We start from the raw sequence: 17184 nt of genomic DNA, 5'->3' as shown, positions 1-17184 counted from the left end.
TTATTTGACCCCTATGACAATCATTAAGTGTTGCACCACATGATTCTTGACAAATGTATCTTTTTCTTTTATGTACCCTGAGAGCATAGGCACCAAGACGAATTCCTTGTGTGTCCAGTCACACTTGGCCAATAAAGAATTCTACCCTCTACCCTAAAGTATAATGATAAAAATAACTATTTTATATTACATATGTTAGAAAAATACAATGTAGCATTAGATAAGTCTTTAAAAAATGAAGATTTTTCAGTTAAAACAATTATAAAGAACACATGCTGCATATATTTATACAAACTGAATTGAATTGTACATGTGGTCAATTTTGACTTTACAATTTGACTCCTATTTTAAGAAACAAAATGAATATTTTATTTTTTTTCAGAGTTTTGGAATAGGTGGAAACATTTTGCCTATTCCAGACAAAACAATGGAAATATTGATTGTATGCATTTACAACAGAAGTTTAATCAAATTCAAGCCAGAATGGTTCCAATATGTGCAATAAATTATGCAGCAAAGCAAGTTAAATCGCTCAAAATATGATTTGTTTTTGAAGAAAAAGAGGAATTGTTGGAAGAATAATTAAAACAATCCAAGCAGAAATTAGCAATCACTAGTGTCTAAAGTGGTGTTTCCCAACCTTGGCAACTTGACTTCAACTCCCAGAATTCAACTCCCAGAATTCAACTCCCAGAATTCAACTCCCAGAATTCAACTCCCAGAATTCAACTCCCAGAATTCAACTCCCAGAATTCAACTCCCAGAATTCAACTCCCAGAATTCAACTCCCAGAATTCAACTCCCAGAATTCAACTCCCAGAATTCAACTCCCAGAATTCAACTCCCAGAATTCAACTCCCAGAATTCAACTCCCAGAATTCCCCAGCCAGCATTCGCTGGCTGGGGAATTCTGGGAGTTGAAGTCCAAATATCTTCAAGGTACCAAGGTTGGGAAACACTGGTCTAAAGAATAGTATAAAGATTTTTAAATATGTGAATGTACTCCTTTCCCTTTCTTTATCTTTATTTTTACAGCAGATTTTGTCTTCCCATCTCTTCCTGAGGGATGAGTAGCTGGGATTTTATGTTTCCGGCTGCAGTTCTCTCCTGCCAAGATTCTGACAACAATTTTGGGGTCTTAATAACAGCCTTTGAATATAAGAGGAGGAAGACAGGGGGAGAAGGAGAGGGTAAACACAAGGGAAAGAAGCTGAAAGATGAAGGGGGAAATGGCTCAAAGGAATGAAACAGCTCTGAAATCCAAGAGCTCACCAACTGGCTTTCTTCCAGGGCATCTGGGGATCTGGTCAATCCTTCTAACAAATTCAAGCCATAGTTATCTCTCTGTTTGTTGAAACCTTTCTAGGAGGAAAGCCCTTCTAATCTGTGGAGGAACATCTGGGAACTTCAAGGGGGAGGGAGGAAGACTCTTCCCTGAAACAGAGGAAGGATGTCCTTTGCTAATTGTTGACAACAATTATCCAAAACTTGCTACCCTCTAGCTCTTTAATGCAAAGGGTGGCTTTTAAAAGTCCAAATACATAAAAAAATATATTTCCTCTACTTCACAGAAATTCGTTTTTCACGGGTGGTCTTGAAACGCACCCCCTGGAAAAACGAGGGATTACTATATATTGATTTTGGCAATAGAAGCAAATATGGTGTCAGCCTTGCATCAGCTTAAAATCATTAAACAGAACAGCCCTGGAGTCCATTTGCTGTGGTTAGCTCTGGCCCAGCTACTGCCCCAAGGACTGTTGATGTGGGGGAGACATCCACATGTCGCAGGCCTGTCTTGCTCCCGGTGGAATCTGCTGATGAAGGCTCCTCTGACCAAGAAGACATGAGTGACAGGGAGGAGGAGAGTGTGGCAGACAGCTCAGAAGGAGATCAATTATCTAGCTCCTCCTTGGATTCAGAATAAGAGTTAATGATACAGCCACGCATGCGGAGAGCAATGCATAGGCAGCAACAACTGAGAGATTATTATCAAAGAAAATGAGGCCACCTGTGGTTGGGTGGGGCTGTGGTAATTAGTGAGGCTGCTATAAATAGCAGCCTATGGGTTTGGCCATTGTGGAGGATTACCTGAATGTTGTGTTTCGTGCCTGCTTTACTGACTTCGACCTTTGTGTGCTGATTTTCCCCCGCTTTGAAACTAAACCAGAGCAAAGTGTGTTTCACTTTGTGAAAGAAGAAGGACTGTGAATTGCCTCACAGCTGCAAGCTAAGTATCTCAGAACTGATAAGGGACTTGTACAAATTACCAGTTTGTTTGGAGACCAGTGCTCTTTGCTATACAAAAAGAGTGCTTAGTTTATTTGACTTTTCGTTATAAAATTTGTATCTGTCTGAAATTTGTATCTGTGAATTTTTGGGAGGATTCTACCAGAGAGCTCAAGAACATCATTTGGTGGAAAAGACATGAGCCAAAACTGAAGTTCATGTATCAAAACTCATGAGTTACTCCGTTGCTGGTCCCTCTCTGTTCAATTGTGTTTTGAATAAGATGTTTTGTAGGTGCGGGTTGCTATTTACTGCTGCTACTGGAACAATGTGTACTCAGCTCTACATCAACACACGTGCACCTAGTAATGGGCAGCCAAAATTGTTACTGCCACACTATGGGTGCGGCTTATTTTGTGGGTGTGGCTTAATGGTTATGTGACTGGGTAGGAGTGATTGCCAGCCATGTGATGTGGTGGGAGTGTGAACTGTTAAGTCCTCAACTTACAACCTTACCAGTGTCGCTCTCTGGGGTGACAATTTGCTTCCTGTTTCTCCGCGCAGTCCTTCCTGGGTTGCTGCCCCACCTCAGGCTGGGTAGCTAGGCGAACGGGTGCTGACAGAAGCATAAATGCTGCCAGCGTCACTTCCACCCACGCCTTCTGCTTGCACCTCAGGCAGGAGGTGGCCACGTGAGGCTGGAGGGGAGCCAGGCAAGAGAGAGGGAAGCTTGTCCGAGGCCAGAAAGGAGGAAAGAGGAAAAAAGCAAGGAGCGCAGAGACAGCAGCAGGGGGAAAAAGGAGAGCTGAGCCGAGACCAGTAATCCAGGAAGTGACAGCCGCCGATCAGCTGGAGCTGCGCACGCATCTTCATTTCCGCCGGTGGAACTGCATTCCACCCTGTCCTACCTGCTGTCCACACGTGCATGCGTCCCAGCAAGATTTTGCTTCTGCGCATGACCAGGAAGCAAAATCTTGTGAGAGGATGTACACACACACAATTTTGACAATTTTTTTTGCTTCCATGCATTCACAGAAGCAAAAAATTGCCGAAATCATGCTCACACGCATGTCCTCTCATGAGATTTTACTTCTTGCGCATGCACAAAAACAAAATCTCACTGGGTTGTGTTTCCCTTAAGCCCCAACAAATGGTACCCAATGGAATCCAGATTGCCTCAACCAACCTAGAGGTGGCACTCGGACATCCGTTTCAATAACCACCGATACCTTGGTATACATGAATCCATCTAATCCTGCGTTGAAGCTATCCAGGCTGACAGCTGTCACGACCTCTTCTAGAAGTGAATTCCATAAACCAACGACCCTCTGGGTGAAGAAATATTTCCTTTTATTTGTCCTCACTTTCTTACCTATGAGTTTTAGGGATTGCCCCCTCGTCTTAGTATTGTGTGATAGAGAAAAGAATTTTTCTCTACCCAACTTTTCTATCCCATGCATGATTTTATACACTTCGATCAAGTCACCCCTTAAACGCCGTCTTTCAAGGCCGAAGAGACCAAGGCGTTGCAACCTGGTTTCATAAGGGAGGTCCTCCATTTCCTTGATCATAATTGTTGCCCTTTTTTGCACCTTTTCCAGTTCCATTATATCCTTCTTGAGGTGAGGTGACCAAAACTGTACACAGTACTCCAAGTGTGGTCTCACCATCGATGTTGAAAGAAAATGCAGGGGGTCCTGCATAAGCCACGCTCACATTGGTAGCCCTTCACTTGTAGTAGATATAGCGCCGGTTGCTTACAGGTGTATGTGTTCACTCTTGTCACTCACACAAGGGGAGGGGCGATGTGTGCGCTTGTCCACTACTTCTCGGTGACTTGGCTTTGAACAGCTCATGGTCTGGTAGTGCCACGGGATTGGAGTCCCCTGCCTCATATTATACATTTGTAGTCCATGAAAATGCTGTTTTGCAACATTAAAGTCTGATGTAAAGATAATTGACCCTTTCTTTTTCAATCTGTACAATGTTCTTTGAAAATAATTCCACAGAATTTTTTGTTGAATTACTTGCAGTCCCTACATTTCAAAGTGTAATAACAGCCCATTGTTAATAAAAGTATTTATAAGTGAATGGGATTGTAAAAGCCTAAAATTACATTTAATATCTCTTACATATAAATGCACAGAAAAATTTTAGATTGGAAGCTTTCGCTTTGCGCTTGTTATAATTTTTTTCATGGTTGGTTGCTGAGCAGCCAAATACAACTGAATGACAATGAATCACAGATAGGTTACTTTTTAACAGGTTTGCTCAATAGAATAGAATAGAATTCTTTATTGGCCAAGTGTGATTGGACACACAAGGAATTTGTCTTGGTGCATATGCTCTCAGCGTACATAAAATATACATTTGTCAAGAATCATGTGGTACCACACTTAATGATTGTCATAGGGGTCAAATAAGCAATGAAGAAGCAATATTAATAAAAATCTTAGCATATAAGCAATAAGTTACAGTCATACAGTCAACATGGGAGGAAATGGGTGAAAGGAATGATGAGAAAAACTAGTAGAATAGAAGTGCAGATTTAGTAGAAAGTCTGACAGTGTTGAGGGAATTATTTGTTTAGTAGAGTGATGTTCTTCTGTCTAGTTGTCTTGGTGTGCAGTGCTCTGTTTTGAGGGTAGGAGTTGAAACAATTTGTGTCCAGGATGTGAGGGGTCAGTAAATATTTTCCCCGCCCTCTTTTTGACTCGTGCAGTATACAGGTCCTCAATGGAAGGCAGGTTGGCAGCAATTGTTTTTTCTGCAGTTCTGATTATCCTCTGAAGTCTGTGTCGATCCTGTTGGGTTGCAGCACCAAACCAGACAGTTATAGAGGTGCAGATGACAGACTCAATGATTCCTCTGTAGAACTGAATCAGCAGCTCCTTGGGAAGTTTGAGCTTCCTGAGCTGGCGCAGACAGAACCTTCTTTGTTGTGCTTTTTTGATGATGTTTTTGATGTTAGGTGATCATTTTATGTCTTGAGATATGATAGAACCTAGAAATTTGAAGGTCTCTACTGTTGATACTGTGTTGTCTAGTATTGTGAGAGATGGAAGGGCGGAAGGGTTTCTCTAAAAGTCTACCACCATTTCTACGGTTTTGAGTGTGTTCAGTTCCAGATTGTTCTGGACACACCACAAGGATAGTTGTTCAACTTCCCATCTTTATGCGGATTCATCATTGTCTCGAATGAGTCCGATCACTGTTGTATCATCTGCAAACTTCAGTAGTTTAACAGGTGGATCGTTTGAGATGCAGTCATTAGTGTATAGAGAGAAGAGAAGTGATGAGAGTACACAGCCTTGGGGGGCACCTGTGCTAATTGTACATGTATCTGATGTGATTTTTCCTAGCTTCACCTGCTGCTTCCTGTCTGTTAGGAAGCTTGTTCTTATAACTCTAAAAATCCTTTACTAAGGATAGCATTTTTTTTGTAACCTTAAGTGACTATCATTTTATTACTCAAGTGCACAGCAACTCTCTTCTCTTAGAATGAAAAATAATTTTAAAAATAATAATAATGGGTGTCTTTGATGTCATAGTGCTTTTTGTGGACATGTTTCAAATGTCAACCCTAGCCCTAATCTTTCCCAGTGCAGAAACCTGTATATTCCAGAATCGGGTAGCCAAAATTCATCCCTCCCTCCCTATTGCTGGGAGGCAGCAAAAGCATGAACTTTCTGTCTGGTTTTCTTTTTTAAAAAAAAATCAAAGATTTTATGGTCATAGGGCAGCTCTTTGTTCTGTATATGGTTAGAGGTATTGATTTCATTTTTATTTCAAATGCATGTTACCGTGTTCTGCAATAAAATGTACTTATTTTAAAATAAATGTGTCTAGCATCTGGGCAGCAGAGAGGAACATAATTTCATTCTGGCTCTTGGCTTTGTGTTTATGGATCAAACTGTTTGTGGCACATGGTTTAAAGCTGGAAAGGGAGATGGACAGGAGAAAGGAAATATAAACATTATGCTTCACAGGTGATGTGATACCTTGGTTGATGGATAAAGTTTAAGATCTTTAAGTCTACAATTACCTAGTTGCACTACTAAATTTATCTATCTATCTATCTATCTATCTATCTATCTATCTATCTATCTATCTATCTATCTATCTATTTATTGGATTTGTATGCCGCCCCTCTCTGTAGACTCGGGGCGGCTAACAACAGTAATAAAAACCATCATATAAATCCAATACTAAAACAACTAAAAAACCCTTATTGTAAAACCAAACATCCCTACAAACAAACGTAACATGCATAAATTGTAAAGGCCTAGGGGGAAATAATATCTCAGTTCCTCCATGCCTGATGGCAGAGGTGGGTTTTAAGGAGCTTACAAAAGGCGAGGAGGGTGGGGGCAATTCTAATCTCCGGGGGGAGTTGGTTCCAGAGGGCCGGGGCTGCAACAGAGAAGGCTTTTCCCCTGGGCCCCGCCAAATGACATTGTTTTGTTGACAGGACCCGGAGAAGGCCTACTCTGTGGGACTTAACCAGTCGCTGGGATTCATGCGGCAGAAAGAGGTCTTGTAGATACCCTGGTCCGGTGCCATGAAGGGCTTTGTAGGTGATGACCAACACTTTGAATTGTGACCGGAAACTGATCTGCAAGTAATGTAGACTGCAGATTGTTGGTGTTACATGGGCATTTTTGGGAAAGCCCATGATAGTTCTCGCAGCTGCATTCTGCACGATCTGAAGTTTCCGAACACTATACAGATAGTCCTGGATTTATGACCACAATTGAGCCCAAAATTTATGTCATTAAGTGAGACATTTGTTAAGTGAGCTTTACAATCTTTCTTGCCTCAACTGTTAAGTGAATCACTGCAATTAATAAGTTCGTAACCAGTTTGTTAACTGAATGTGGCTTCCCCATTGACTTTCCTTGGCAGAAGGTCACAAAAGGTGATGATATGACCTTGAGACTGCGCAACTGTCATAAATATGAATCAGTTACCAAGCTTCTGAATTTTAATCGCATAGTCTTGAGGATGCTTCAAAACTGAAAAAAATGATCATAAGTCACTTTTTTTCAGTACCATTGTAGCCTTGAATGGTGGTCACTAAACGAACTGTTGTAAGTTGAGGACCACTTATAGTGATTCACTGTTACACTCTGAAACTGATTTTCATTGAATGAATTCATTTCATTTAATGGATTAAAAAAAAAACTTTAAAAAGTTTTTTTTAAATAAATCATGGATTTAATTGCCAGTATCTGCCCAAGTATGGTGGCCCTCTGCAAAGTTCCGCCTGGATTAAACGTCACCTTCTCCAAAAAGAAAACTGGGTTTTATTTTATTTTGGGCTTATTTTGGTTTTACTAGGGATTATTTTCTGGCAGTGTCTTACTTTTCTCCCCATGTATGGGAGGCCCATTTCTTCCAGTTTCTTGGGCAGGGCAGGAGGCTGAGTGGCATCTACGCAAACAACATCCTGACACCTGCCTCACCATACGACCATGGCACCAACTCATTACTCAGCCTCCTGTTCTGTTGCGGACATGAACAAACAGAAGAACTGGACCAGTGGGCACAGGGGCTCCTGCTGCACATGTTTGCTGGTGTTGCCACCACAAAGCAGGTGATAGGGTGCAGGTAGCCTGGCTACAGGCACCCTGTGGTAAGATGGTGTGGGTTGTGTGGGGGAGTTGCACCATCCAACCTTGTCTAACCTCGTGGTCATAACACCGCAATCAACCAGACGGAATGGACGGACAGCCGGTTGCGCAGGCTCTTAAATAAGTCTTATTTGGGGGTGTAGGGCTTATATTAGGCCTGAGCATAAATGTGCTACAGTTTATTTTATATATATATGTTGTGGTTGACTCTGGCCCAGCTCCTGCCCCAAGGAATGTGGAGGTGGTTGTGGAGGAAACATCCACATGCCACAGGCCTGTTTTGCTCCTGATAGAATCTCCCGACAAAGGCTCCTCTGACGAAAGAAGCATGAGTAGCAGGGAAGAGGGGAGTTTGGCAGACAGTCCAGGAGATCAATCATCCTTATCATCCCTGGATTCTGAATAAGAACTTATGACAGAACCACGTATGCGTAGAGTGATGCATAGGAGAGAACTAACAGAAGGATTATTACAGGAGATAAGTGAGGCCACCTGTGGCTGGGTGGGGCTTCTGTAATTAGTGCTACAGATAAAAAGAGCAGCGTGCTGGTTTAGCCTTGCGGAAGTTTATCTGATTCATAGTTTCGTCAAGATCGTGGTTTTGCTGTTTCCCTGTTCAAGACTGTGTGTGGACTTTCTGGACTTTGGAATTGGACTCAATTTCCCAGTTACTGGGTGAGAAATTGGATTGCATTTAACCTGTGCCTTGTGTGTACCAGAAAATCCCTTTGACATTTAAAAAGGGAGTTTTTTCTGCTTTTCTGTTGATAAAGATTTTTGGTTTTCCTTCTATCGTGTGGTGTGTGTCTTTTTGGACTAATTACCCTGTAATTACGGGTGGTTGGGACACGCTGGCAGAAAAGAATAAACTTCCACCAGAACAATATATAGGTCTTATTTTGGGGAAAACAGAGTAGTCGCAAGTAATACAAAGAACAACCACAGCCACTGTTTGGAATTTTCTTCTAACTTCTTTTCTTTTCTCTCGCAGGAACTTTTTACGCCAGAATGTAAGTTTAAGGAGTCTGTTTTTGAAAACTATTATGTAATCTACTCGTCGATGCTATACAGACAGCAAGAGTCGGGTAGGGCCTGGTTCTTGGGACTCAACAAAGAAGGGCAAGTCATGAAAGGCAATAGAGTGAAGAAAACAAAACCAGCAGCTCATTTTCTACCGAAGCCATTGGAAGGTAAGCTGACTTTGACACAGTATCGCATGTATCAAAACATTGCAGAAACCTGTTACCCTTCAGGTTGACTTTCAAATGACAACCACTCTGGAACCCTTGCATGTGTTTCCTTAACTCTCTGTTTGATACCTCCCTACTTCGTGTTTTGTGTCTGATTTTTCCCCCCATCTGAAAAGAATATAGATGAAAAGCTTTTGGGTGGCAGTCTTTGAACTAGGGAGGGATATGGAAAGCTTTTCTGAAAGCAAATTCCAGCATCCCCAAGTGTGAATATGAGTAAGACTTTCCCATTCTTGCTAAAAACTCAGCAAGTGACAATGGATAATTCATCAGTCTTTTACACTCAGTCCTTTTAAGCACTGTAGGGTGAGAAAAATATTGATCTCTCTTATTTAGCTGTTGTAAGGATTTCTTAGGTAATGTATATGAATGATTTTGTTTGACAGTACAAAATACTACAACTCTGTTATTCCAAAGGAAAAGTCAGAGCCCAAGGTGAAGTGGGAAAAAAAATCACCTGGGGAAATTTGGCTCACAGTATGTTCTTCTTTATTTCTAATAATAATAGTAATAAATGCCTTGGGTGCAATCCCAAAACTTCCGGAGCACCACTTGTATACCAGCAGCACTGACATAATTGCTATCAGTCAATTACAAAAGGCCTTTTTCTTTGGAACAGTTTACATCCTACAACGATGTTCTGTCTGGGTTCCCCCAGACCTCAACACCAACTGGAAAAAACAGCCAGACACTCTGGTAAAAGCCAAAAGTATTTTATAACTGGAAAAAATAAGCACAGAGGAAAACCTGTTCTTCCCAACAGACAGGCTATAATACGGTACAGCAGGGTCCTGATGTCCAGACAATACAGCAAGCTTCTTGCTGGCACCCCCCCCCCCCAAGGTTTCAATAGTCAAAGGCACAAACCAGGATTCCAAGACGCCAAAGTTCACAGTCAGGTCCCACGACTCTCAAAGATAAAACTCCACAAGCCAGGAAGGGTGGGTCTGCCTTTTAGCCTTTCCCAAGAGCACCACACCCAAACCCAGCTGTTGCCACTTTAATGCTGAAAGTATTTAGCCAATTGATTCCGTCTCTGAGTAGCTCTTTGTTGTCGCAGATCAATTATGGCTTGTGCACTTTCCTCTAAGGAATCCAGGCTGCTTGCTGGGGAGAGCTCCCCCTGGTGGGACTCTGGCTGTCCTCCCTCTTCTTCAGCCTGGGATTCCTCCTCCTCGTCTGTCTGCACCTCCTGTTCCTCAGCCTCTCCCTCTGAGCTGGAAACCGACAGAAGGTCAGCCGTTCCCGGAGGGGCCTCAGACGGAACCACAACAAACGATAGCTTTTTTTTTATAAATGTTTTATTTTTTTTCTCCACCCTTACAAATATACAAATTCGCATACCTTCAAATTTCAGTACAATACCATATACTATCAGTTACCAAATTCTTAATTAAAATTCTTAATTATATGTTCTGCCGGACTCTCTGGTAGGAGCCTCCCAAAAATTCAAAGGTATAAATTTCAGACACACACACGTTTGAAAATTCCAAACAATGTTCTTTATCACAAAATTCAAAATGAACTAAGCACTCTTTTTGTATTGCAAAGAGCACCCGTCCCAAAACAACCTGGTAGTTTGTACAAGTCCCTTATCAGTTCGTAAGTACTTAGCTTGCAGCTGTGAAGAAAGTCACAGCCCTTCTTCTTCCACGAAGTGAAACACACTTTGCTCTGCTTTGGTTTCAAAGTGGTGAAAAGTCAACAAACAAAGGCCGGAGTCAGCAAGACACTCATGAAACACAACGACCAGATAATTCTCCACAACGGCCAAACCCACACGCTGCTATTTATAGCAGCAGCACTAATTACAGCAGCACCACCCAACCACAGGTGGCCTCATTTACTTTTGTAATAATCCTTTAGTTGTTGCTTCCTATGCATCACTCTACGCATGCGTGGATATGTCATTAATTCTTGTTCAGAATCCAGAGATGATACAGATGATTGATCTCCTCCTGGGCTGTCTGCCAAACTCTCCTCCTCCCTGTCACTCAGGCCTCCTTGGTCAGAGGAGACTTCATCGGCAGATTCCACTGGGAGCAAAACAGGCCTGAAGCATGTGGATGTCTCCCCCACATCCACCTGCACGTTCCTTGGGGCAGGAGCTGGGCCAGAGCTAACCACAACATTATATATCTATTTTGTTTCGGTATATATTATTATCTTGTGCTACCTCCTTTTCTAATTTTGTCATCTGGATTTCAAAGATTGTTTTCTGTTCTCCTTCAAGTTCAAAACGTTATTAGCTGTTGAAGTTTTGGTTGGCTATTTGCTTTTTTCTAATAAATCTATGCCATTGTGCTTCAATCCATTTCTTACATTCTTACTTTCTCATTCAGGGAGAATGAGATAGGGCTTTTAACCCTCATTTTTATATAACTGCCCTTTAAGAGGAAAATTCCAAATTTACTTCTCTTCAAACAACAACAAAAACATCAATTCGTATCAGCTATTTCATGTCTTAAATCTAATTATAACAATAGCAATACTGCCCCGAGTTTTCGGAGAAGGGCGGCATACAAATCTAAATAATAATAATAATAATAATAATAATAATAATACACATGCAAAAACAAAAACAATTATTGAGAGTTCAAATTTCATTATCTACAATGACAGCTTTCTCATAATAAAACAACATCCTCTTATCCCAAGTCTTTGGGAAGGATTTATTTGGCAAAGAAATGCCAGATCGGCCGAAATATCTGGCTGTTTGTGACTAACTATAATAATGATGATGATGTTCGTCCATCGTGTTCGAAGAAGACCTTGACATCTAATGGGTTGTGGGCTGTACGCAATGTGTCTGCAGGTGGCTTGTAAGGCCTATAAGGGCACAAAATGTTCTACTACAAGTTGGGCAGACGTGTAGGCACCTTTGTCACAGCATAATAATATTAATGAAATATTATTATGAACCATAATAATAAAGTCTCAATGCATATGAAGACCAGCACCAGCTAAAGAAGTGGCAATTGTGATTTCACATTGTTATGTGTATAATAATCATTAAAAAAACATGGGTAGTAATGGGTACCTTGTGTACAATCCAAAGCAATAGGAGCACCATTTGAATACTATTGGCATTGACAGAAATCAGTCAATTGCAAGAAGCAACTTTATATGGAACAGTTTATATCCTGGACTTGATAGGTAGATAAAAATGTCAAATCCAGTCTAAATATCTCACTGAGTGTGTAATCAACCATAATATTAAATGTGCATCATGTGATGCTGCTATGACAACGTACGTTTGACACCCCTGATGTCAATGTTTCTTAATTTCTTTCCATGGTTTTCCCCTTATTTATTAAAAGAACCTTGTTTTTTATAGCTAATGTTAAATCTTACTAAATATCCATCGCTGATCATTATTGGCAGCTTTTTATTGGTATGGATAAAAATATTGAATTGTTATTGATCCTTACTTTCACATATAAAAATGTACAGTCTTACAAATGCTCATTATTTCGGATAGGTGCATATTCCAAAGTTAGAGCTTTTCCATGGAGATAGAAGTTTGTTTTTATCCACAGCATGTGTTATGTTGACTTTAGCATGTTATTTATAAATAACCCTTGATATCACATAATAAATAAAATTGAAACAAAGAAAGCCAAGTTTAAGCAATCAGAAACAGTGACAATTTGTCAGAATTCTGACAGGAGCTGGGCGGCTTAGAAGTCTAATTAATTAATAAATTCCATTCATGGCTATTTTGTGGTAAATTCTGCAGAGTGCAATATTGCTTAATCTGGGTAAGTGAAAATCTGATTGTGATCTAATCATGCTGATTAGGATGGACACTAAAGATCCTGCTCTATAATAGCCAGTTATGTTATACAGTATACTAAATAAGAGTATGTGATTCACTGTTACTGACTGATGTTTTAAATGGATTTTTCTTCTCCGGCTTGTCAGACTTGGCACAGAAATGACAGAGACCTTCTCCTTTGCACGTTAACGCCCTTCTGTCCTCACCACATTTACAATTCATAATTTTCTCTAATAAAAACAATTTCGTGCCACAGTATATCTTAGTCACAATGTTGTTTTTGCTGCCACCGAATAGCTGCCTTTCTAGACTTTTCCACAGATAGTAAAACAGGATTTTGAAAATGGGCAGACATACACTCTACTTTAAAAACAGCTTTGTTTAGATTGCGCGTATTCTATATTTTGCTTTTTAATCATAGATATACCCGAGGGAAGTCACTATGTGGCCAAAACACAAGTATATATGTGTGGTTTTATATTGTGTTGAATTTAAAACAAAAAACAAAAACCTAGTTCTGCACCAGGTTAAAGAGGGGTGCACTGATATTTTGCACCGAAATAAGTGCAGAAACAAATTTTTGGGCTGAATTACTGCCTTATGTTGTAGTAGCATACAATAATGCCATTCATTCCAGTACCGGATTCACCCCCTTTCAGGTGGCTACTGAAAAGGAGTGTGACATCCTATCTCCACATTGTAAGACAGACTGTGGCATTGAAATCCTTCCTGGAGCCACACTTCCAAAACCAAAAACGTATTCCATTACCCCCCAGAGTTGGCCAAGATGAGGGCCTATATTGATAAAAACTTAAAATGGGGTTTTATTCAACTGGCCAGATCCAGAGTGGCAGCTCCTGTTCTCTTTCGGGAAAGAAGGATGGCAGGTTGCACTTATGTGTGGACCATTTATATCCCTTACCCTTGATATCTGATATGTTAGTTCAGTTAGCAGAAGGTCAGATATTTACTAAGTTGGACCTCAGGGAGGCCTATTACAGGGTCAGTGTAAAAGCAGGTGATGAATGGAAAACAGTGTTTAATTGTCCCCTGGGCAGTTATCAGTTTTGTGTTATGCCCTTTGGTTTACAGGGAGCATGCAGCCGATTAATGAAGTACAGTGAACCCTCGATCATCGCGAGGGTTCCGTTCCAGGACCCCACGCGATGATCGATTTTTAGCGAAGTAGCGGTGCGGAAGTAAAAACACCATCTGCGCGTGCGCAGATGGTGTTTTTGCTTCCACTGCCGCCCGCCCTTCGCCCGCCCACCCCGTTGCTCGCGCCTGGGGTGCGCGCGCGGTGGGGACTCCCTAGATCCGCCTCCCAGCTGGGGAGCGGAGCTGGGATGTCCCCAAGCGCGTGCGCTTTCCCCAGCAACGCGCGCGCGGTGGGGACTCCCTAGATCCGCCTCCCAGCTGGGGAGCGGAGCTGGGATGTCCCCAAGCGCGCGCGCTTTCCCCAGCAACGCGCGCGTGGTGGGGACTCCCTAGATCCGCCTCCCAGCTGGGGAGCGGAGCTGGGATGTCCCCAAGCGCGCGCGCTTTCCCCAGCAACGCGCGCGCGGTGGGGACTCCCTAGATCCGCCTCCCAGCTGGGGAGCAGAGCTGGGATGTCCCCAAGCGCGCGTGCTTTCCCCAGCAACGCGCGCGCGGTGGGGACTCCCTAGATCCGCCTCCCAGCTGGGGAGCGGAGCTGGGATGTCCCCAAGCGCGCGCGCTTTCCCCAGCAACGCGCGCGCGGTGGGGACTCCCTAGATCCGCTTCCCAGCTGGGGAGCGGAGCTGGGGTGTCCCAGGGAAGCCTCTGGGGGAAGGGGGAAGACCCAGGGAAGCCTCTGCCCGGCGGGGAAACTCCACCATCTACGCATGCGTGGAAGGGCACGCATGCGCAGATGGTGGAGTTTACTTCCGGGTTGAAAACTCGCGAAATAGCCCTTTCGCGATACTTGAGGACGCGAAACTCGAGGGTTCACTGTACTGCATGAATACCTATACAATGGAGTACTGGTATATTTAGATGATATACTAAACTGATAAATACACTAGTGGTATATTTAGATGATATACTAAAATGATAAATACACTAGTGGTATATTTAGATGATATACTGTTTGACTTAACCTGGATTTCTCTTTTCTCCCTAACACTATAGTTGCCATGTACCGAGAACCCTCTCTACATGATGTTGGGGAAACAGTGCCAAAGGCTGGGGGGACGCCAAGTAAAAGCACAAGTGCATCGGCAATAATGAATGGAGGAAAACCAGTGAACAAGAGTAAGACCACATAGCCAGAGCCTTGTGGATGTTGTGACTTACTGAACTCTCTATGTACAGCTGAGCACTTTATCCTTGCAAGACTATCCTACTCTGGTGTCTGCGGATTGGCTGGGAAGCAAGCGACGGCTTGCTCTGTGCTCCTTCCAGATCTGTAACTCCTCCCACAGCAAAGACTTTTGGATGACCAGCTGAACTCCGACCATAGAATGCCCTACCAGATATGGAATGCCTTTTAATCTCTTTTCTGTGACTGTGACACCTCATGTGAATGGCATACTTCACAAGTACACTTGATATCTTGCCTGCTGACAGTTACCCATAACTCTCCCCCCTTTGGAGCCCCAGGAGAAACTCCCCCCCCCCGTGTTTTAAGTTTAAATTTTGTAGCCCACAGAATAATAACAAGTAATTTCTAGATAGATGCTGTAAAACCTGTGCTATTATGGATTTTTTCTTCCTCCTCTTTTTTATGAGGCTGCTTGCTCTGCTGTCTGTGTGACTCCTTTGCAGGGATTATGTTTTTGCTCAGATTGAAGTGTTGCTGATGGCTTAGGTTGGGAAAGCAATCAGAGAATTAGAGGCGCCTCCAAAACCTGTTAGGGAATCATACCTGTGTAAAAGATAGGATCATTGCAAATAAGGATTCCGCTCGAATACAATCCAATATGTTCCCAAGGAGGGAAAAGCATCACGTGTGGCTAGTCAACAACCTTTCAAGGCCAATGTTTGATACCCCCTGTGTGTGCGTGTGTGTGTTTTATACATATCACAGACTTACTGGTAATGGTAACATTTGCCTTGCCCAGCGAGCAAGACCCACATATTTTTAAGAAAGTGGGTCCAAAGAACTCTGTAGGCCTTGTAGGCCTGAATTAAGGCTCATTTTTCATCTACTAGTACTCATTTATCTGAAATTCAAAAGAAAAAAAATTAGAATGAATGGGAATTCTGCTACCTACGTCTCTTTCAAAACAATAGATTCCTTCTCCTGTTTTTAAACAATGGAACGTAATCCCATCTTTATTTATGGCTGTAGTTCACTCTTACTCAGCAAAGCATGGGCAAGGAAGTTGTGTTTTTCTCTGCAGCACCAATGCAAAAGATAGTTACCGATTATACTTTAATATTCTCAGTGTTAAAAAGAGAGGAAAGATTTTAAACATATTTGAAGGATTTGTTTGCATTTCTTTGATAGCTTAGCATGCAAAGTCCAGTCAATATATTATTTTATCTATACCACAGCACTATGTTTCCAGTCCAGCTTCTTAGGATATTATGGCCACCAAATTGCTAGATTTTCGGTGCCTTGCATCTATCTTATTATTTTGGTTTTCCCTGTATTCTACAGACTTAAGAAAATTCTAACTAAAGAACAAGGTCAAGAATGTTTCTCTTTTGATAACAAAATGAAATAAATACTAGTATTTTTTTTGGATAGAGAGCCTTGAAGCCAAAATGAAAGAATAGTAACAGGCTATTCTTACAAAACACTCTTATGCATAAATTGATAAAGTTTTGAAAGTAGATACTGAGAAACTAAATTCAAAACAGGAAGCATGATGTGGACCAAAATGTATCTTTGTTCTGGAAAATCATGTATAAAATGTCTAAACTCATTTTTGTTTTCCATTTCAGTTTTGGAACTTTTTTTTTCAAAGTGGTTTTAAATATTGGTTTACTTTTCATTGTTGTTATGGAATGTTCAGATTTCCTATTTGGTTTGGTGGTAACAGATTAAACATTGAATTAACTATTGAATCTTGATTCATACCAGCCTCTATTTGAATAAGTAAGCCCTTAAGGCATGTGTGAATAGATTGCACATTGCTACTAGGTTATTCATATACGACAGGACAGGAGTATTTGACCCTCCAATTTCCTGGGTTCGCCATACATGGTAAGAGGCAGTTAAGTTGATTTCTCTCAGCCACATAAGTGAAGCACATTAAACATCATTCCATTCCCAGAATTTAGTAGCATTTTTAAAACAACAACAAAAAAGATCAAGGTGTTTTACAAA

The 17184-nt window shown here is 41.6% G+C and overlaps 1 protein-coding gene across 4 annotated transcripts in view; it reads left to right on the top strand.

The window, feature by feature from the left end:
* Positions 1–16922, top strand: part of FGF14 (fibroblast growth factor 14) — a 443719-nt gene extending 426797 nt beyond the window's left edge. For all 4 annotated transcript variants that reach the window (XM_070751240.1, XM_070751242.1, XM_070751241.1 and 1 more), the window contains 2 exons: positions 8851–9049; positions 15039–16922. In XM_070751240.1, coding sequence (XP_070607341.1) covers positions 8851–9049; positions 15039–15175 — 336 coding nt within the window. In that variant the 3' untranslated portion in view covers positions 15176–16922. The remainder of the gene's footprint in view (positions 1–8850; positions 9050–15038) is intronic.
* Positions 16923–17184: the final 262 nt, after the last annotated feature.

This window comes from Erythrolamprus reginae, chromosome 4 (genome assembly GCF_031021105.1).
Source record: "Erythrolamprus reginae isolate rEryReg1 chromosome 4, rEryReg1.hap1, whole genome shotgun sequence".
Taxonomy (NCBI): Eukaryota; Metazoa; Chordata; class Lepidosauria; order Squamata; family Dipsadidae; genus Erythrolamprus; species Erythrolamprus reginae.
The sequence above is the reverse complement of the archived record's forward strand: the minus strand, read 5'-3'. Positions and strand labels throughout refer to the sequence as shown.